Source organism: Sorex araneus, chromosome 4 (assembly GCF_027595985.1).
Source record: "Sorex araneus isolate mSorAra2 chromosome 4, mSorAra2.pri, whole genome shotgun sequence".
Classification (NCBI taxonomy): domain Eukaryota; kingdom Metazoa; phylum Chordata; class Mammalia; order Eulipotyphla; family Soricidae; genus Sorex; species Sorex araneus.
In genome coordinates this window covers 186,397,021-186,419,915 of record NC_073305.1, presented here as the reverse complement: position 1 = coordinate 186,419,915, position 22,895 = coordinate 186,397,021, and the positions used below count along the sequence as shown (strand labels likewise).

Here is a 22,895-nt window from a genome sequence, read left to right as displayed (position 1 = left end):
TAGGAGCTTGCCAGGATCTCCCATGAGGGCAGGAAACTCTCGGTAGCTTGCCAGGTTCTCCGAGAGGGAGAACTAGGCTGTAAGATATTGTGCGGCCGCAAAGCAGCTGTGCGCTTCTGGGAGCTCGGTTGGGTTCTGTTAATCATAGTAACAGAATATGCAATGTACTGATTCACATAAAAAAGTTTTAAAATGCCTTTTTTTTTCATCTTTTTCTTCTTTTTATTGAATCACCATGAGAAAAGTTAGAAAAGTTACAAAGCTTTTAGGTTTAAGTCTCAGTCATACAATAATCAAACACCCATCCTTCACCAGTGCACATGTTCCACCACCAAGAACCCCAGTATGCCCCCCATCCCACCCACCCCCCCGCCTGTGTGGCTGATGATGATTTTCACTTTACTCTCCCTTTGATTACATTAAATATTTCAACAGAAGATTTACTATTATTACTTGGAATTTCCCCCCAACAATCAGACCTGCTGAAAAGGCATCATTTAATAATTTGTTTTCCCTGAGAATGAAGAGCATATGAGGTCGCGCAGCCTTGGATTTTTGGTATTTTAATAATTAAGTCCAGAGACATTTCTGCCAGAAGTCGCGCCACTGCAAACTCATACCTCCGGTTAGCGGGCTCTATGAGATGGCAGTCACCACGCCGCCGCTGAAAGGAAAGGCCGAGAGAGAAACACCTTTCCCCTCCCAGGGCAGCATGGGGCCGTAGCTTAGTTCACAGTCTAGAGGCATTTCTGCAAAAAGCCGCTGGGTGCCAAAAATAGTTAGTGGGTCTCCAGGATCATGGTCTTTTAGGAGCGAAGGAGCTGTTCGTGTCTTAAAATGCCTTTTTAAGAAATATTAAGATTGGGCTGGAACGATAGCACAGCGGGCAGGGCGTTTGCCTTGTAAGTGGCCGACCAGGTTCAATTCCCAGCATTCCATCTGGTCCCCTGAGCACTACCAGGAGTAATTCCTGAGTGCAGAGCCAGGAGTAACCCCTGTGCCTCTGTGCATTGGCAGGTGTGACCCAAAGAGAGAGGAAAAAAAAATGCTCAAAAGAGGAAAGGACAAACAGTAAGAGAATTCATCAAAAATAAAGACAAAAATGGCTATCAAATCAAAACTTTTGTTCACTTAGTGGGGAAAAAAACCAACTTGTAGAATGAGAATACAATATTGACAAACTCTGCATATGATAAATATTCAGTATTCAAAATATATTTAAAAAAACTTTACAATTTATAACAAAAAAAGGGGAAAAATCACCTAATTTTTAAATGAACACACAACAGAGAGATAGACAAATGACACCACAGACATAGGCTTGAATACATGCTTTGAATGCAAGTGGCCCCAGTCTGACCCCATACCTCATGGTCCTTGGTGCACCCTTTGCAAGAAGTGACGACCAAGCACCACGCTGAAAGTAGTGCGTGCTTGAAGACAAATGTGGGGGAAAAAAAGATAAACAAGAAAACTGAGCACAGAATTTAAATATTATTTTCTAAAAAGCAAAACCAAAAGATCAAAAAGCAGAGGTGAAGAAGCAAAGGCAACACTAGTCAAACCACAGCCGAGGTCAGAGAGAGAGTACAGAGAAAGAAAGTGGCCGTCAGTCATTCTGGGCACCACAAACCTTTCCCCAGTCCCCGCCAGGAGCGAGCCCCGAGCACAGTCAGGGATACCCCCAAAATAGAAAGACAGAGAGAGACCACCACAATCAGACACTACTTCAAATTCAGTAGAACAGTTAAAAGTTTTTAAATTGAAGACTATAAAACACTAACAGGGATACGGAGAAACAAAAACCTTCAAACATTTCAAGTAGGAATATAAAATTGTACTGATGTTATGGAAAGCAGATTGGAATTTCCTCAAAAAGTTAAATACCGTATCATCAACTATACTTCCGGTATAGTTGAGAAAATGAGAAAAAAAAACAAGAATATCTATTCTAGCAATACTCACACGTTAGTATAAAGGTAGAAACTCAAACGACAAGCTTGTTGCTTATTATTTCATTTTCTATTAATACTAAATCCCTCTGCAGTTTAAAAAATTTGATACAAATAGAAATCCTAAAAAGGAGAATAAATTCAAACCATATAGATAATTTTACATGAGAAGTTCTAATGATAGTTCTACAGAACTAGTTCAGATCATGGAAGTCTAACCAGTGTCTCCGCGTCGGTTTCCCCGAAGGCTGTCAATGCGGCAGTGAGATCGTGTGGCGACTAATTGTTCATGCCAGACGAGAAGAACAGAACAGGGAAAGGAAAAAAGTTACGGGGCCGAAAGCAAGCAAATGACAAGCCCTGGAGTTCACTTCCTTGAACTGCCAGCCATCCGGCCAACAGCCACACCTGAAGTGGCGGCTCGGAATCTGCAGAAAGCGTCCTTTTCAAAATCCAAGGCTTGGACGGCTGGGCTCCCAGACGCACCGTGGGACTCAGACCCCCTTCATGGGCCACGTCATCAGGCCTGTCCTTCCCTCTGCCCTGAGGAGGGCTCACGGAGCAACGAGGGTCCAGGCAGGGCTCAGCCGGCCTGCACCAGCAAAGCCTGTGAGCAGTTCTGAGCAGGCCGACACTCCCGCTTCCGGGTTCCCGGGGCCCAGCAACTGCCCCGCCGCACTCGGAGTGCTCCCCTGAAATGCAAGCTCCTGGGTGCTCCCTGGCTCTGATTCCAGCCGGCCCTGGGGGATGGACGGACACTGCTTCAGTCCCTGCCCGTCTTCACAGCCACAACCTGGGTGTTGTCGCCACAATACGTGCTGATTGGCCCAGAGCAGGTGGCCAGGTGACGGCCACCGTCGGCCCACCATGACGTGGACGGATGGGGCAGCGAGACCGGGCCAGGAGAGGGGAAGATGCTACGAGCTGAGACAGCCGGCGGGGGCGGGCAAGCAAAGGCTTTCCAGAAGGACCAGGCCCAGCGCTGGCCCGAACCCTGAAGAACGGGCTCTGCTGAGACAGGGGAGTCAGGCACGGGGAGCGCAGTCTCGGCCGGAGAAGGGCAGGGCGGGCAAAGGAGGCACCGCAGAGTGTGGCTGGCCGGGGCATCTGCCTGTGCTCTGTATATCTGAGATTGCCCAGATAGACGGAATGTGACTCACCACTTTTAGTGGCTCGTTTCACAGTGATATTTATTAATATTCCTCCCCCACAAAGGACTTGCACAAAAAAAATACATTTACACACGCAAACAACACGGGCTGGAGCGATAGCACAGCGGTTGGGCGTTCGCCTTTCATGCGGCCGACCCGAGTTCGATTCCTCCGCCCCGGCAAGCTACCAAGAGTATCGAGCCCGTGTGGCAGAGCCTGGCAAGCTACCTGTGCGTACTGGATATGCCAAAAAACAGTAACAAAAAAGTCTCTCAATGAGAGACGTTACTGGTGCCCGCTCGAACAAATCCATGAGCAACGGGATGACAGTGATGCAAACAACACACACCCTTGAGATGTTAATAAGAAGATGGAAGTACACCCATGTATATGTAGGCTGATTTTTTTATCTCACATAAAAAACGATCTTGAGGTTATTTGTTAGCTATAATCTGGCTAAAGTACAGTTGAAAATAAAGCTGCGGAGTGGCAGGCTTGAGGGGCATTAGGGAAAATTGGAAATAATGGTGGTGGGAGTTGGTGTTGGAATGTGGAATGTAATAAATCATGAACTTTATTAAAATAAAGTTTTAATGAAAAAAATGCAGCTGCTAAGGATTATAATGCAGACTGTAAAAAAAAGCTCTGGCTTCAAAGTCTTCATCCTTTGTTCATTTTATCGGGGGGGGGGGGGCGAGGACCGGGGGCTGGTCACACCCAGCAGTGCTCAGGGATCACTCCTGAGGGTGCTCAGGGGACCAAACCTGTACTATCACTCCTGCCCCTAAAGCGTTAATTCTTGTGTAACCTGCATCAACTCTGAAACAGCGGGACGTTCTTCCTTCTGTTCTGCCGGAGTAAGAGCACTAGCTGTCTCTCTCACAAGCCAACCCGAGAATGGTCACACGTAGCAAACACTGCCTAACACTTGTCAAGATCCCAGGTGCTAAGATTTGTTAGTGCTGGAATGACCTTGTGAGCCCACATAGCTCCTGCTCAGGGCACAGCAGCAAATGGATACTTCAGTCCCTTCGTGTCAGTGTAAATGCATGCATGCATGCGTGCGCGCACACACACACGCACACACTTGCATGCACATACCCTGCACATATGCATATCACACATGTGCACATATGCATACATCCCCACAAAGGTACACACAAATACATGCGCGCGCGCGCGCACACACACACACACACACACACACACACACACACACACACACACACAGAGGCATGTGTGCCTGGAGAAGCATCATCCAATCAGCCGCTTCCCAGCACCAGGCAGTTTGGGGCCTTCTCAGCCTGAGCAGGGGTATCTTTGCGGTCCCTGCCAACCAGCAAAGACCAGCCTTCATCTTGTAAAAGCTTCCTCCCTAAGGTCCCACTGAGCACTTGGCAGGGAGTCTGCTGACCTCAGGGAGTGTAAAAGTCTGTTGCCTAGGGTACTTGCATAAAGCAGTTTCAGCAGCAACTACTCACCCTAAGAGGAGGATCTCCACACTCATTCGAGCTTGAAGCCACCCTCGGTCAGAGAACTGACACGGGAGCTGCCATGGCCACCGGCCGGAGCCTTGTCGCGACAGCTGACAGTCTGTGGGCAAACAGGAGCTGGCGTCCTCACCGAGGGGCCCCAACACTGCTGTCACGATCATCACAGCTCTGAAAAGCTGAAGCCAACATTCTGGAAGCCAAAACGCCTTTAACACTCTAAGGGGAACCCAGACAGGAGCCCGCGAAAAGGGGCTCAGTGAGCTTCGCGGCCCCCACCTGGCCATTCGTCCTTGCCCATCCACTCTTCCAGCCCCCCACAGCACTGGGCAATCCCATGTGGCAGCCTTGCCCTGCTCCTCGTGGACAGAAACCACTGACACAGAGCTAGTGACAGTGCTGCCGTGTCCACTCCTGCAGGAATGCCTGTGTGTGTGAGTGTGTGTGTGTCCACTCCCTGCAGGAACTGCCTCTGTGTGTGTGAGTACTCCCTACAGGAGCTGCGTGTGTGTGTGTGTGTGTACCCACACACGTGTCCACTCCCCATAAGAGCTGCCTCTGTGTGTGTGTCCACTCCCTGTAGGAGTTGCTTGTGTGTGTGCACACATTCGTGTACGCTCCCCACAGGAGCTACTTGTGTGTGCGCACGTCTACTCCCCATAGGAGCTGCCTGTGTATGTGTGTCCAATCCCCGTGGAAGCTACTTGTGTGTGTGTGTGTGTGTGCACATGCACGTGTCCACTCCCCAGAGGAGCTGCATATGTGTGTGTGTCCACTTCCCAGAGGAGCTGCTTGTGTGTGTGTGTGTGTGCGCACGCACGCGTTTACTCCCAGAATGTAACCACCTCAACTTGGTTCCTGATGAAGTCCTAAACGGGTCAAGTGGAAAAGTGGGGTGACAGGTTAGGGATGTGTGCAATCTCAAATTGGTTACTGATCAAGTGATCCAAGTATGAAAGTGGGGTGCTGGGGCAGAGATGTAATAATAATCTCGGCTGGTATTAACAGACGACATCCCCCAGGGTCGACACCCTGCCCCGTGCCCCCTGCTCTCTGTGCTAGCTCCCTCTGGCGCGCTGGAGTATAAGAAGTAAACGAAGGCTGGGTCCAGGGTCCCCAGGAGCAGGACAGGGCTGGTTTCCACACGAGTCAGGCACGTAACCAGCCTGCCAGGCTTCACCACGTTGCTTTCAAGTCTTCCCCTCTGCTTCTCAATCTAGAAGATGGTACTAAACTCTTGGGAACGGTTCCAAAATAATTGGGGCCCAAGAAGTGAACTAGACTGGCACCTCCCAGTACCTGCACACTAATACAACTATTTAACAACGTGTACATTGTTAGACACACATATGATAATTTATTTATCATTATACAACTAATACAACAGCACTGGTTCTGGGAATGTCACAACAAAACTGTGCACTGACAATGCAACCAGCCAGTAGTGATTCAGGGAGAACTATGCCCTGATCGACACCCAGCACTGGTCCAGGAGGCACCACCACGACGTGGCTGTGACCTGTTCAACTGCTTAACACGACTCCGAGGGCCCAAATGGGCCCGAATGGGCAGACACTGCTTCAGTGGGTTTTAGAAATGAGCTACGCCCATTCCTGGAAGATTCTGAGAAACGGGTCAGAATCGGTTCTGGGGGTCACGAATGAAACTGAACAAGACGAGTTTCCGAGTACAGGCCACGGGCCAACTGCACATAATGTTTAAGAACGGAGAGATCTTACTTCCTAAGACACCGCCCAGGACGTCTCCCAAGCTACAGCTTCTCTTGGGTCCATAAACACAATCCAAACCTTGCCCTGCCCTCCTCCCTTCCCGAGGAAGAGGAGTGACAGGAACTGCTCCGTGCAGCACAGTCCCTACGCTGAACTCCACACAGTGAACTTCATACACTGCTCTACGGACAGTGAACCTTGTGCAGTGGGCCTCCCACGATGAACTGCGCAGACAGCACTCGGCACAGAGCACTGGCACACGGCCTTATGTATAGCAAGCTTCACACACTGAAGTCTGCACAGCACAGCCGGCACAATGCACCACGCACAGAGGACTCTGCATACACGCTCACACAGTGAACCTCGCATCATGAACTGTGTGTGGTGAAGAAGCCAGCGCAGTGCCAGACTCCAGCGCGGGAGGAGCGGGGCTGGGGAGGGGGGGCCTGGCCCACAGCGCTGGCATCAAGGTGCAGGAAGAGGGATGGAATGAGCTGGGCGGGGGACAGGTGACGGGCAGGGGGAGGGATCTCGGCTGAGATCAAGAATAGAAACCACATCCCGGCGCCCCGGGAAAGTCAGGGATGGTCTCGAGCTGCTGCTGTGCCGAGACCAGGGGGGGAACCTGCATCTGCAGTCCTGGCTCTGGGACCTGATGCTCCACCCGCCCGGCAGGGGCCAGGCCAGCAGGTGGGCAGGACACGGCTCTCCTGCGCCAGAGCAGCGAGAGAGAGACGAGTCCACTGTCAGTGGCCACTGGGAGAGGGACACAGGCCAGCCATCTCTGTATGGAAGGACGGATCTACACGCTCAGGCCGTGTCACAGCACCGTGGCCAGCGGCCTGGGTCTGTCTGGAAGAGATTCCAGAGACTTCCACCTAAGAGACTCAAAGGATCCATGAAAAACGCCCATGGGATGAGCACACAGCTGTCCATGCCCGGCCTCCTGCCCATGTTCAGCGTGGACGTCCCCGGTCACCCTGCACGAGGGTTTCTTTGGAGAACCTTCTGCTCCCTGGCCGGGAATGGAGGAGAGGGTGGGCGGTGAAGCGTCCGGAGCGCCCGCCACCCTGAGCGTAAGCCTGGCCGCACACGCTCACCTTTCACACCGGCCCGGCTGGCCGGCCGGCTGCCGCTGTTCCTCTGGTGTTTGGCCGACAGGCGCTTCATCTGCCGCGGGGTGCTGGGCGGCGAGGTGCCGTACAGGCTCTCGGTGGTGGTCTCCTCTGAAAAGTCCTCAGTGTCAGACTCCGAGTTCCCGCCGGCCCCATCTCCCAGGGGGCCCTCCTGCCTGGGGAGACAGAAGCAGAGAGGGGTGACAAATGCCCTCAGCCTCCTGGAAGCTCGCCCTGGCACGCAGCCAGGCGCATCTCTGGCCAGGCCTCCTCCTGGCCACTGGCCACTTTCCCCCCCTCGGTCCCTGCAGGGCAAGCACAAGGCACCCCAGCTCTCCCCGCCCCCTTTGCTACAGAAACAAAGTTTCAAAGGAAAGACTTTGGGGTTCTGGGAGGAAAGAGTAAAAAGTCCGGGGAAGCTACAAATCAGGCGGAACTAAGTACAGGCTCCTGTGCCAGCCCCAGGCCAGCTTAACTGCAAAGCGGGCACTCAAGGCTGTGCCTGGGGCACCGGGGCCGCCCCTTTCCTCATGGAAGCACAGAGCAGGCCAGAAGCAGAGAGAGACAACAAAGGCCAGCGAGCACAGGGTGACACGGGACGGGGCAGGCGGTGGCCAGACGGCCCGTGGTGTCTGTGGCGGGGTCCAGCTGCCTGGAAGAAGGTTCCACTTCTCTCCGCCTTCCTGGTCCCGGACCTCACCTGCGTGTTCTCAGGAACTCCCCCTGCCGACGTTCTATGCCCACCATCTCTCCAACACTGTCGGTATTTGGATCGCGTTCTTCCCGTCAGGCCAAGGATAAAATAGAACACTACCAGCTGAGAACAAAGACCACCCCAGAGGCCAACGAGAAGGGACCAATTCATTCAGGATTTTCTCTGCAATTCTGATCGTAACTGCAAACTATCCCCCAGATGCAGGGAGGCCTCTTCCGGGCACCCAAAGCAACGAGCAGGAAAAAGAAAAATCACAGTACGATGCCTGCACCGTGATCACCAGCCCCGGCAGACAAATGAAAGTGATGTAAAACAAGTTTCCTTTCAGAAAATACAAACACTGCAGAGCGATGCAAACCTGCAGACACTCTGCCGGACCAAGAACGACTCCTGCAGACAGGGCGCTGCAGGGGAGGCAGACGCGCACAGCCACTCGGACCCGCTCCCTCCGGCAGCCACGACCTGCCTGAGCCTGCAGCTCACGGTTCCCGGACCCGGGGTGTCCCTGCGCCCACCGCCCTCCCCCAGAAGCTGGGTCCTTCTCGACGTCCACACACACAGGTCTGAGGTGAGCCTGGCTGGGAACAGAAACCCGCTGGCACGGTTTCCGTCTCCGAGACTCTCCCATGCCCGGGGGCCCTCTGTGCTCCTGTGTCTCCCACGGCACCGGGCGCAGAACTCGTCAGTGCCCGGCCACCGTTACACATCCCAGACACCAGAGGGCAACCGCCACCTGCACGCAGCGTGCCACGAACCCGCAGGAAGGCCAGGGCGCAGGCCAGACACGAAGGGGGCTGGGAGGGGTGCACAGGGAGAGCCCCCCCCCCCAGGAGAAGCCAATCTCTGTCCCACTGGAGAGGTGGGTGCAGCCGGCAAACCTTCAGGATGTGCAGGCACCAACTATAACAGCAAACATGACAAGGGCACCAGGAGACAGTGAACAATGACGCCACCCTTAAGGCGGGTCCTTGCGCACGTGTGTGTGTGTGTGTGTGTGCGCGCGCGCACGTGCCCACATGTGATTAAAAGGATACGTGGATGCGTGAGTGAATGAGCGAGATGCAAAGAGGGAGGAGGGTGTGTGAAGCAGCAGGAAATGTCCAGTCTCCCATGGAACCAGAAATCCACAGGCCAGGCCAGGCCCCCCACGAGGCGGAGCACCCCCGCCTCCATTAAGTCGGTGGCCATCGGATGGAGCGTCCTGGAAAGCAGCCACAGCAGAGCAGATAAAGGGGCCAGAGAGCACAGGGAGTGGAAAGGTCAACTCCGACGGAGAATCCATGTGGGAGGGAAGGGGCTCGTGCTGACTCGCTGCGACCACACTGGCTCCTGCAGAGGGGGTGGGCTCTCCCCGCCTGCCTGTCTGTCTGTCTGTCCATGGGGCTGGGAGCAGAGTCCCTCGGAGAAGCCACGCCAGCTGCAGGGCCTGTTCCCAGCCCTCGCCTGTTACGAAACAGGGGGCCTCGCTGAGTGTTTGTGTCCTCACACGAACACAATAAACACGGCTGATTCAAACCATCTCCAAATGATGCAATTATCTAACCGCAAACATAAAGAATCCCAGGAAGTGAAAAGGCCCCAGCTAATAGGGCTAAATTAACAGAAGTGAAAGCACAGCACATTTCATCCCTCCTTAAGCGGCAAGCTTCCCAGGAAACAGGGTCAGGAAAACGCCGCGTGGAAACGCCAGGACTAAGCAGAGTACCTCCTGAAAGTGAACTTTACAAAAGGCTTCAGACAACGGGGAGACTGAGCGTTTAAAACGTTCCTAGGAGGCAACTGATTCAGGCAGGATGGGTTTCCCAGTTCCTGGAAATGCTGCTGACTTATATCCTTCAAGTAAATTAGCAACCTAATTAGGAGTCCGGGCAAAGTCCAACACTGAAGGAATTTCAAAGTTTCTAGCATCCACGGAATAAATTCACAATGTCTGACACACTATCAAAAAAAGAAAAATCAACAAAGGAACAGTCATCTAGGGCAGAAAATCATAGAAACAAGAAATGCCTTCCTGAGACTTGGAGAAAAGCACAGTGTAAGTCCGCAGAAGGGGACAGGCAGCCCCTCCAACACAGAGGGGGAGAGATCAGTGGGCCAATACCAGCAAGAGAAGGGATATACCCCAGCGCCGGGGGCAGGGGATGGAAGGACCTTTGTGAGCAGGCCGGCAGAGTGACAGTGCGTGTAGCAGGCACGGGGACCACTGGGAGGCGGGAGGCACCCCAAAGATCTCTGAGGAAATAAGGCTGTAAGCTTTCAACCTTTAAAAAAGGTCAGAGACTCACAGACCCAAAGACTCAGCAAACTTCAAGCACAGCTATAAAAAAAAATGCCCAGTTTGGGATTATGCATATCATAATCACATTGCAAAAAAAACAAATAAAAAAAAAAGTTTAGAGGAAAAGTTTAAAAGCTGCCAGAGAAAAACAACTTTGGAACCTCCGTTTAGAAGCAACACATAATAGGGTAAAAGGGGAAATTAACCAAAAGGGGTTTTTTTCTTTAAAAATAAGCATTTACAGACATAAATCTACGAAAATAAATACTAGTGGTAAGTTCAAAAGCTCCCCATCATTTCAATTAACTAACCAAAAGTATCCACAACGTCATTCTGCATTAGCTCATGCAGAAGAGCTAATGTAGTCAGCTGACTGGTTCAAAGGGTTTCCATGGACACGACTATTCTGGGTAAGGAAAGAAGTGGGCAGCATGGGTTGCCCCGAAACATTTGTTTCACTTATGTTCAGAAACACACAAAGGTAGTGTTAAACTTCTGACAGTCACATAAAACAATGTTTCCCTCTTATCAAAAGCTGCAAGAATTCCATTCACTTTCCATCAAGTCGGTTAACTAGCTCTGCCATGACACTGACACACACACACACACACACACACACACACACACACACACACACACACACGGCCTGAATGGACTCGGAATGATGAGTTCTCAAACATCGGTGCTCTGCAACAACCCGGGAAGAGATGACTTTCACACAAAGTTCTCTAGTAAAGTCCTTAGAACTGAAGTCTGTTTGTCACCTAGCAAGGAGCGATCCCGCTGAGGCTCTCCAACTCCCGCCAACCTCTCCTTCCGGGAGTGCGACGTGAAGACGCACAAACAGAAGGCGGAGAAGAAGGCAGGGGGCAGATTTCCCCGCTCCCCTTTATAGACTTGCAGACTTCACTGGTCTGCAGAGAAATCAAAGGGAACTAAGCAAACTTTGAGACGGCACGTTGGGTTCCTAAGGTAAGAAAGAGCCAATTAACTAATCAATTGGTTGATCTTTCTTATCAGTGGACAGCTAAGCACTTATTCGCTGGCCTCCGGGGGCCGCTGACCCCTCTCACACTGGTCCTGGATACTGACTCCACGTGGTCCTGGCCCACTCCAGGGTCTGATTTCTCAGGAGTAGCTCAAGCTTTAGCTAAAGTCCATTTTGTTTTTTTAATAAATGTTATTGAATCACTGTGAGATAGTTACAAGCTTTCATGTTTGGGTTACAATCACACAATGATCAAACACCCATCCCTGCACCAGTGCACATTCCCCACCACCAATATCCCGGGTATACCCCCCCCTTTCCCACCCTCCCCCTGTCTCTATGGCAGACAATATTCCCCACACTCTCTCTCTACTTTTGGGCATTATAGTTTGCAACACAGACACTGAGAGGTCATCATGTTTGGTCCATTATCTACTTTCGGCACACATCTCCCATCCTGACTGGTTCCTCCAGCCATCATTTTCTTAGTGATCCCTTCTCTATTCTATCTGCCTTCTCCCCTCCGCTCATGAAGCAGGCTTCCAGCTATGGGGCAATTCTCCTGGCTCTCGTATCTACCGTCCTTGGGTGTCAGCCTCATGTGATGTTATTCTATACTCCACAAATGAGTGCAGTCCTTCTATGTCTGTCCCTCTCTTTTTTTCTTCTTCTTCTTCTTCTTTTTTTTTTTTTTTTTTGCTTTTTGGGTCACACCCGGCAATGCACAGGGGTTACTCCTGGCTTTTCACTCAGGAATTACTCCTGGCGGTGTTCAGGGGACCATATGGGATGCTGAGAATTGAACCCGGGGTGGTCGCATGCAAGGCAAACGCCCTATCTGCTGTGCTATTGCTCCAGCCCCCTGTCCCTCTCTTTCTGACTCATTTCACTTAGCATGATACTCTCCATGTCTATCCATTTATAAGCAAATTCCATGACTTCATCTCTCCTAATAGCTGCATAGTATTCCATTGTGTAAATGTACCAAAGTTTCTTTCCAGTCATCTGTTTTAGGGCACTCGGGTTGTTTCTAGATTTTGGTTATTGTGAACAGTGCTGCAATGAACATATAGGTACAGATGTCATTTCTACTGTGCTTTTTTGCATCCTCGGGATATATTCCCAGAAGTGGTATTGCGGGGTCATATGGAAGCTCAATTTCTAGTTTTTGAAGGATTGTCCATATTGTTTTCCAGAAAGGCTGGACCAGTCGGCATTCCCACCAACAGTGAAGGAGCATCCCTTTCCTCCACATCTACGCCAGCACTGGTTGCTTTCGTTCTTTGGAATGTGTGCCAGTCTCTGTGGTGTGAGATGATATCTCATTGTTTTGATTTGCATCTCCCTGATGACTAGTGATGTGGAGCATTTTTTCATGTGTAAAGTCCATTTTTAAGATAAAAGTAGTTTCCCAAACTAGAAATCTTCTAAGGAAATGAACAAGAAATGATTCCCCTAAGTAGGGTCAAGGGGGGCTAGAGTGACAGCACAGCGGTTGGGCGTTCACCTTTCACGAGGCCGACCTGAGTTCGATTCCTCCGCCCCTCTCGGAGAGCCCAGCAAGCTACCCGTGCGTATTGGATATGCCAAAAACAGTAACAAAGTCTCTCAATGAGAGACGTTACTGGTGCCCGCTCGAACAAATAGATGAGCAACGGGATGACAGTGACAGTGACAGGGTCAAGGGTAGGGCCCTCATCAGATCTCTCCCCCCGAGCTTCTGCCGCATCTAGAGCAGAGCCCGTGCGGAGTGTGCCCAGCATCTTCCAGCAAACGCGGCGACCCTGGAGAACTCAGACCGCACCTACGTCTACGCTCATCACGCACCAGTGACGCAGGACTAAGATGAAGAACGGGGCTTCCAAAGGGTACAAGAACCGGAGACGGTGATGTCTGACCTAAGGGACAGTAGCCCCGAGCACCACAGCGACGCTTCCGGACCAGCATGTAAGAGAGATCTGAGAATCCAGGCGACTGGAGCCCTCCACCTCCACGCCGCTGGTGAAAACAGTGAGTGACGGCGTCTGCAGACACTCTCGCTTCTTAGGAGCTCTCGCACCAATATCAGAGCTGACCTGTTTCCCCCGCAAATTAAAGCTGTTCTGTTTTTCACCCAGTCGAGCTTACTGCGGAGCTCCGCTCACGGCCACGATGGCATGGGAGCACTGCCATAGAGAGCACGAACCGGTGCCACCCAGGGCACCGCTCCCAGGAGAGATGTTCAAATGGCTTCGTGCTGGGGCCGGGCAGGGCTGGGGGCGAAGGCTCCAGGACGCGTAGCCTGAAATGCCTCAGCACCTGGGGAGCAGGAGACCCACGGGCCGCACAGGGGAGTGACCCCCTGGATCCCGTGCTTGGGACAGTAAGAAAATGAGCACAAGTTCCCTGGGGACAACGGAAACAAATTATTTTGCAATCGTTATTTTAAAAATATATACTCACTGCTTGGTATTCGCCAACTTCCAAATATTTTAAGCATGCTTTCATTTAAAGACATTAAATTTTTGAGGTTTAGGTTTCGAATCAGTGTTACTTCTCCAGAAAATACTTTTGAAATAACAAAACACAACCTAGGTTTTTCCAGTAAAAATATAAATATGAAAACAGCAATGGGTAGGTCCTGGCCTCGTATTGGTCATAAACAGTATTAGTCCCGCAAAACCGGCAATGATTATTGGAGCCGCGACTGTCGGTGAAAGAAACAGAGCAAGGAAATGTCACTTTGTTCTGTGTGGTTTTCCCCCAACTGAGGCTGACCCCCGTCCAGTTCATTTCAGAAGTAGCTCCCCCCCTCCACCCAGCGCCTGGCTATCAGGAGGGGGCACTGGCTGTGCGAGACGTAAAATGTCAGAGCTGAGTTTAAGCGTAATCTCCTCCCCGGCTCAGGAGTACGCGCTCTGACCACTGCTGGACTCTCCCTCACAGTCCCCCCCCCCCCACCGACTCAAGAGTGGGTGCTCTGACCAGTGGACTCTCACTTGCCTCCCCCTGACTCAGGAGCACCCCTCACTGCCCCGAGAGATGTCCCTGGAAGAATCAGGCCATTCCTGTGCTCCAGGGCAGTGAGCCCTGGGTGGCCAGTGGCTGCCCGGGAGAGCAACGGCAGCCGGACGAAAGGGAGCACGGCCCAGCTCCAAGCGCCAGCTGACGGCCAGCACCGACCCACGGGCCTGCGAGGCCTGCGAAAGGCTATTTTGGATCGCCCAGCTGTCCGGGGCCCGGGCCAACACGGGAAGCAGACGAACCACTCACCACTGTCTCCTGCCCTCGGCCGGTAAGCGCGGGTGTGCCCGGGTCGCTGACCTCCAGCCCGTCACTGCGGCAGGCCCTGCCCTTCTGTGTTGACGCTGGCAGGAGACTGAGTCCAGCCCAGCACTCGGCCACTCGTGTGGCAGCACTGAGCAACCTGAAGACGTGTGGGGTGCAATTTTTCTCTTGGACTTCCCTGATTTTTCTCCCCAAACTTGAAACAGCCACTCCTCCGCCTCCCCTGACAACTGTTTCCATTCTGTGCTCTGCCTTGAGACTTTCCAAATTCACCTGTAAAGAAACCACCAATCGCTAGCTGACGCGCAGTGACCTCAACAGAACAGTCCGCCGCGAGTAAAAGCTTCAGTGCATCTCGGCAGGTCCACAGACAAGTGAGCTGGTGAAGAGCACGGAGCTGAATCACTGCTCAGAGAAGAATCTCGGGTAACCATTTTGGGGAGCAAGAGCGAGGGGGGGAGCTTGGGGGCCATATCCGGCAGTGCTGGGGGGGGTTACTCCTGGCTCTGCACTCAGGAATCACTTCTGAGGGGGACCGCATGGGATGCCGGGGATCAAACCCGACTGCACGCAAGGCAAAGGCCCCCCCCCGCCGTGCCACCTCTCCTGCCCCTCGGGGCCCTCAGAGCTGCTGAGAGCTGCTGGCAGCTGCGGGCGTCCAGGAGGATCTGAGTGATCACTGCTTTCTAATGATACTCATTATTCAAAATAAAAATAATTACAAACTTTAAAAAGTATTTTTTAAATGGTGCCACATATGGTCAGTCACCTGATCCCTGGGTGCAGAGCCAGGAACAAGCCCCGAGCAAGCTGAGTGTGGCCCCAAAACAAAAACAAAAACAAAAAGCCTAAAAACCATTTTCAGATGAGGTGAAGCCGTTAAGGAAACCAGCTCTTGGGGGGGAGGGGCGCAGCTGCAGGGCTGGGGGGCATGCTTCACCTACGGGCCCCCTCCCAGTTCTATCCCGAGTGGCCGGGGGCTCCGTTGGGTGTTCTTCCCACCCTGGAAACAAAGCAAGCTCTCATAAAACCTTCACCACACCGAGGGGCTGGAGCGATAGCACAGCAGATAGGGCGTTTGCCCTGCACTCAGCTGACCTGGCTTCGATTCCCAGCATCCCATATGGTCCCTTGAGCACCGCCAGGGGTGATTCCTGAGTGCAGAGCCAGGAGTAACCCCTGTGCATTGCCGGGTGTGACCCAAAAAGAAAGAAAAAAATATCTTAACCACACCCGAGAGGGTTCACATGAGGGGCCGGGCAGTGACTTGCCTGGCACACAGCCCACCCGGCTCTGCTCCCCGACACGCCACATGCTTCCCTGGGCATCGCCAGGTGAGGCCCCAAAACCACAGAAACGACTTTGTGTCACTCTCCTCCACTTCTGGCCAACCGGAAGACCACCCCGAGCCACATCCCGGCCCTGTGCTCTCCTACCCGTCCAGGGGCAGGGCTGTGAGCATCACCCCAGGACCCGGCAGGTCAGCAGGGGGACAGGCCTGCGGGAACCCTCCTTCTGGGAGGCGCCAGGAGGAGGCAGCAAATGAGGCGCCAGCCCGGCACAGGGGCACAAGCAGCTCAAAAGCAAGAAAAGAACCCACAGTGAGGAGCGTCAGCAGGCCCACGCAGAGGGAAATCGTCGAAGTGGGGGAGAAACAGACAATAGCGGGGCTTCTTATAGAAGGTCAAGGGCACAGAAAAGCACTGGGCAGCTGAAAGGAAAACAAGCAAAAGCCTCAGGGTAGCAGAAATAAATCAAGATCCTTTTCCAAATTCCGTTCCTTTGGGAAAAGCGGTTTGTCCCATGTCACTTCCCCAACAAGTCGATCTGAGAAGTGCCGTGGCATGCCCTACACACACACACATACACACACACACACACACACGCACACGCACACGCACACACACACACGCACGCAGTCCGACTCCGGCTGCAGCAGCCCCGCAGGCCCCAAGGCTGCAGGCCCAGCTGAGAGTGACCTCTGGGCCCCTGGAGCACAGCGCCCAGACCCACGGCCAGCAAGCCTGGGACACCAGCAGCAACAGGCGGTTTGGGGGGGGGGTGCGGTGTGGAGGGAGGACAGGACCGCTGGACAACCCACAGAATGGGGAGAACAAACTCCCAGGTTCCTGGTGACAACAGGCGCCAATGTCCTCAAGGGCCTTTGGCAACAGAAATCACCTCTCCTCACAATCACAGACTCCAGAAGGTGGGAGCAACCCAAGTCCAGACCAATGGGTGAGCAAAGTGCAGGGAGCCAGTGGGGGGGGATGCGGGGGGGGGGGGCGGGGAAGAGGAAAGCCGGACCCAGCCGTGCTCAGAGGCCACTCCCAGGGACCACACGGTGCTCCCACTGCTCCAGCCCTGGCCTTCGCCCTGGCCAGCCTCGAGGACCTCCTGACAGCTGCAGTGCAGCTGCTGAGGGGACAGGCCAGGCAGGGCAGCAGACACGGGACCTGCCGCTCACAGGGCACCCTGACACACGGCTTCAGGAGACCGAGTCGGGGCGGGGGCTGCGGGGTGGCTACTCGGCTGCAGCCTCCAGATGTCTCCAGATGCAGACCTGTCACACAGCTGGGGAGCAGGCCAGGTGCAAACGCACCCCCGAGGGGCAGACGGCAAAAATCTCCAGCAAACAAGCACCTGGTGCCCGGCGGACACTGTCCAGTCACTGCCCCATCAGAGAATGATGACCATGGCTTGGGCCTCCCACGCCCAGGGCACCCCCCGAGTCCACGGCCCTGGCCAGCTGACCTCTGGCGCCCTCTAGCGCCCCCATCCTCCCAGGACTGAACCAGCAAGAGCCTGTAGCGCAGCCTCCATGACGAGGCCGCCTGAAGGAGACGAGCACTTTTCCACGACTCCACAGCTGGCCGGCTCCAATAAAGCACTGCGGGCCTGCAGGAAGATGGCGCCACAGACTGCCCGGGAAACCGCCATCTGGACTCAGAAACGGAGATGCCACTCAGGGAACTGCACGGTCCGGGGCCAGCAGCGTCCAGTGAGCACGGGCAGCCCTGCAGGGCTGCAGGGAGCCAAGCCGCCCCCTCCCGACACGCCAGCCCAGCTCCTCGCTCCTCTCGACTCTCCGTCAACTGGCAGGGGCAGTCCAGAGACGGCCACGCCACACGTGCCATGCCCACCCCCAGACAGGAAGTCAGCACGTGCCCGGGGCTCGCTCATTCAGACACGGCCGCCCACACCGCAAGGCGGCCGATGGGGACAGAGAGCGGTGGGCAGCGGCTACTGAGCGCGGCCCTGACAGAGAGACCGTAGCTGCGTCATTGCCTCCCAGGAACAGGTGACACTCAGAGCTGCTGCTCCGGCCCAGGAGTTTTCTGTCCTGACGGGGAGGCTGGGACTGGGCGTGCCCCAGGCTCCGGGAGCCATGTCTCTGCTGGCACCGCTGGGCAGTCAGGGATGACCAGAGACTGAGCTGGCGTCAGCCAACTCCAAAGCAACCACCTTAGCCCCTGCACTCTTTCTCCAGCCCAAGGAATCTTTCTTTCTGATTACTTTGGGATGGCCCAGCAAGCTCCCCGTGGCATATTCGACATGCCAAAAACAGTAACAAGTCTCACAATGGAGACGTTACTGGTGCCCACTCGAACAAATCGACGAGCAACGGGATGACAATGCTCCAGTGCAATTACTTTGGGAAGCTGGACAGAGAGAACAAGGGTTGAGGTGCTTGCCTGTCACGTGGTCGGCCCTGGCTTGAACCCCTCACCCCCCCTCCCCGCCCTCCACACACACATACACACACACACACACACACACACACACACACACGCACGCATACACACATGTGCACACACGCACACATTCCACATGGGAGCACCCCTGGAGCAGAGAACAGGTAAAGTTCCCAAGCCCTGCTCAGCATGACCCAAACATCCATCCCCTCGCCAAGTTACTCTGGTTCAAACTTCCACTGAGAGCCAGAGACGTACCGTGCGGAAGGCACTTGCATGCCCTGCACACAGCCAACCCTGCCCAATTCCTGGCGCCACTGGCAAGGTCCCTGGATTACTGCCAGGAGTGATCCCTGAGCACTGCCAGATGTGGCCCCCAAGCAAACACAAGCCAAGAGCACACTTACTTGGTTGCTCTTCTCTTAAATGGATGGCATCCCTGCAGGGAGGCCCGGGGGTCCCTCCACGACCACGTCTCAGGAAGCCCCCTTTTCCCACAGCGTCTGCTCTGGGCACGGCCTGCACCCCCGACCCCGAGGCCTGAAGAATCACATCTCCTGTGCGCTCCAGCACAGACCCGCTTCCAGTTGGGTCCCGGCCTCAGGACGCCCGCTCACCTGGTAGGCGAGCTTCCCACCCGCCCGGGCCTCACCTGTGACACAGGATGGGGGAAAGGCGGGTGTGGTTTGTGACACCACGGTCCCAGCTTTCATGACAGGTAGCAAGGAAGGCACCGGCTCAGATCTGCTCGGAGCTGCAGCTTCGTGTCTGCCACTGGCCTCCCCTGGCTGGGCCCCTGCGCCTCTGACCCGTGCAGACAAGCACATGGGCTCGGGCACTCTCGCCCCTGCTGGGAGCACGTGTCCCTGCTAGCCTTTGCTGTGCATTTTTCTAGTTTGAGCTCAGATCTCACAGAGTTCATGCCCACCAGAGAGTACATCACCACACTGGCAAATGTTTAGCTTGTGTTTTCGCTTGACCCATGGCGAGAATTTAAAACGAAAGTCTACGCTCTCCGCCTCAACATCCCGAGCCAGGTGTCACTGGCCAGCTCTTGCTCCCGCCGGCCGCGCAGAACCCTCCTCTGGGCAGCAACACGGAGCAGAGTATCAGTGCCCTCCAGGGCACAGTCCCTCGGCCGGAACAGTTACAACTCCTGACCTGGAACAGTTCTGAAACCCCCAGAAACTAAGAAAAATGAAATCAGTGCGAGGGAAAAAGGAGTCAGAGACAGTCGAAGAATTCCGCTGAAGTGGGACTGGACGGGGCAACCATCTGTCTGCCAAGGGGCGCCCTGGCTCCCGGGGAGACGTGCACCCACACTCAGTAAACCTTTGGCGAATGAGATTAGTGGGCCGAAGTGATAACAAATCGGGTTGGGTGTTTGCCTCACATGCGGCAGATGTAGGTGCCGTCCAGGCACCCCATGGGGCAGCCCCTGAGCACCACCAGGTGTGGGCCCCCCAACGAGATCAGTGTTAGTCTAGTACTTCTGGTTTAATAATAAAAAAGTCAGCTCTACCTTGTCATTTAAAGTCAACTATGACCCAATGATGAGGGTTTTACTCTTTTTGTGTTTCTTCACTTCTGCGTGTATCTTCCTGTGCTCACACAGGCTCACCAAGACTAAGAAATAGCTATTACTCTTCTATTTTATTTTAAGCTTATTAAAAATATGAACTCCTATGTAACCAAGTCAGTATTCTGGCAGACTGCCAGAATTTCAATGGCAATTATGTTTAAATTTTAAAAATCTTTAGACTGATACTAAATGCGTATCTGTTAGACATTCTTCCACCATTCCTAAAAGTAAAAAAAAAACCAAACTAAACAATTTTAAGTTTATAGATTTTTGTCCATTATTTTATATGCTACAGAGTCCATATGAATATGTATGAATATGTAAATATGTGTATACACACATAAATGAGCCTATTAATGAGCTATTTCATTCTGGATACGACAAACTACAAACAGCTCATAAAAAGGGGAATTTTAGGGCCAGACACAGTACAAAGGGCACGGTGCTTGCCTTGCACTTGGCCAAGCTGGGTTCAATTCCCGGCATCCCATGTGGTTCCTGATCCCTGAGCACAGCCGGGTGTGACCCAAACCACTTCCCCCCTGCCCACCCAATAATAAATGTCTACAGTACTCCTTTCTGCTCATATACTAAAATTCAGATGGATACAGAGAAGATTAGCACGGCCCCTGCAAAAGCATGACACGCAAATTCATGTAGAGTTCCTATTTTTATACGGAATACTCAATAAGAAAATAGAGTAAAGAGGGGATGCCTAGAGCACGCCTGACCCCAGCGTTGAGAGAAGAAAGGGGAGGAAATAAATCAGGGGGAAAGAAAAGAATGGAAGTAACGGGTGAACAGGTATCAGGGCTCAGTTACACTGGCCGTATAAGAGAGGGGTGCAGCCATATATCCAGACAGACTCAGCAACACGGAAAACATGAGATGCAAGCTGCAGCCACGTGGACTTTTATCTTTATGACATGCCTGTCAGGTTGCTGGCAGGGATGAGGTGGGGACTGGGACGGGAGGGAAAGCTGGGAACACTGGTGGAAGGAACTTGAACACAGGTGGTGGGACTGGAGTTTAATTACTATATGCCTAAAACTCAACTCTCAACAACTTTGTAAATCACAGTTCTGTAATTTAAAACTTTTTTGAATGTCTATAAAATCTTATTGACTGTGGTGAAAGCTGGCTCAGGTTTGACGGGGAAGGGGTTGTTGGAGGGTCACACCCAGGGGCAACTCCCAGCGTGGTGCCCAGTGGTGCTTGGCGGGCCACGCGGAGCCTGGACGGAAGCCAGGCTCCCACACGTAAGGCACCGTCCGCCCCGCACAACCAGCCTGGCTCCGGGGGAGATCCTCACAGAGACGGCACAACCAGAGTCGTGTTTTCTGTTACGATGCCAAACGCTATTTCTTCGGTTACGGGTCTGCTCTCAGTAGATCCTGAAATTATTCTAGGATGAGACTTTCTAGTAACACGCCCAAACTTCTTCATCCCACCAGAAGCAAGCACAGTGGCTAGATTCTTCACGTCTCTTAACAACCCAAAGATATTCCTTCCTACCGTCCCCCAAACCCCGATTTCTTTTTCGAGCTGTAGTTTAGGTCACCTGGCTGGTGACACCCTCCTCCGATTCCAGCTAAGACCTTGGGGATGGTGGGTCTCAGTGGACAGCCGCACCCCTAGCCCGGAGGGGAATGGCCCAGAGATCCTCAGGGAAGCCCCAGATGTGCGGAACGCCCCACCTGACTCCTGGAGAGACGGCCTAACCACCTGGGGGAGTCATCTAGTGAAATGGGTCAATACCAGAATGCAGCTCAAGATGTTTTTCTATTGTAGACACATCACTATAGATTGAAGACACAGTACCCACTCTCTCGACAGCTGAGTTAAGTCTAGGTCTATAAATACTTTCTAGAACTTCTGGGCTGACTTCTATCTCATCTGGCTCATCACAGAAGCCAGCGACTTCCTGGGGCGGAATGAAGGCAGCCTCTGGAGCTTCCGTGTCAGTGGGGAGTTTGGGCCGTGGAGAGGAGTCCTGGGGAAAGGACTGTGCCAGGTGCTTTTGGGGCCGGGCTGCGGGCAGCGTGTCGAAACGACTCTGCAGCCAGAGCAGGGGCTGAGTCAGGCAGGCACCTCCTCAGACGGGAGCCAAGTCCCCAGCAGGAAGGGAGACAGACACAGGCGGCAGTCGTCAGACCTCATCTCGGGGATCCCGAGGAACGTCACCCCCTTTCTCTGACCCCTTTCTCAACTCCCAACCGTTCCATGGCCGAGAACCAACTTGCGTCTGCTCCCTGCCGGGTTTTCACAAAGGAAACTTTTCGACAAGAAGCGCGCCTGCGTGTCTCAACAGTTCCAGGTCTTGGACGGAGGGACCCATGTAAAAGAAGCCACGAGAATACGGCGAGCTTCCACGGAGACTGCTATCCGGTGATGAACAAGGCGCCAACAGGAACCCTGAGTGACATGATGTCATCCGTGGAGGGTGGAACAACGCAGAGGGCAGGACACCACCTGTCACTAATGTCACAGCACGGACGAGGAGTTCAGAAACATGACTTAGACAAAGAAAAGCATAAATGAATCTTAAAATGCAGAAAGCTTAGAAAACAAATGCAGCCTAAAGTCAGGACTATTTTTAGGTAGGTATGCTGTCTCTTTTTCAGGTTTCCCCGCAATAAGGCCTGGCGTCCGGAAGCAGAGACACGCCGACTGCCTCAGAGAGCTTCACCGATCAAAGGAACTGCACCCACTTTGCCAAGGAGGCAGACGGATTGGTCTGGAAAAGATCACTCAAAAGCAACTTGCAACATTTTAAACGATGAAATAGCAGTCATCTAAGTTATGAAGAATTAACAAGACAAATAAGCACCCAAAAACATACGAGAATGAGCGAGCTGTGTCCACAGCAGGTCATTCAATTGCGAGCTGGCGGCGACCGTGACTGACCATCCTCCAGCAGCGGGGCTGAGTT

At 53.3% G+C, this 22,895-nt stretch overlaps 1 protein-coding gene and 1 non-coding gene across 3 annotated transcripts in view; one reads left to right on the top strand and one right to left on the bottom strand.

Annotated features, from left to right (window-relative positions):
• Positions 1-22,895, bottom strand: part of MAP3K4 (mitogen-activated protein kinase kinase kinase 4) — a 71,279-nt gene that overhangs the window by 39,347 nt on the left and 9,037 nt on the right. For both annotated transcript variants that reach the window (XM_055134356.1, XM_055134357.1), the window contains exon 2: positions 7,424-7,614. In XM_055134356.1, the coding sequence (XP_054990331.1) occupies positions 7,424-7,614 (191 nt within the window). The remainder of the gene's footprint in view (positions 1-7,423; positions 7,615-22,895) is intronic.
• Positions 20,533-20,637, top strand: LOC129404565 (U6 spliceosomal RNA). The gene has a single exon (XR_008629959.1). It is a non-coding gene; the product is annotated as a U6 spliceosomal RNA (small nuclear RNA).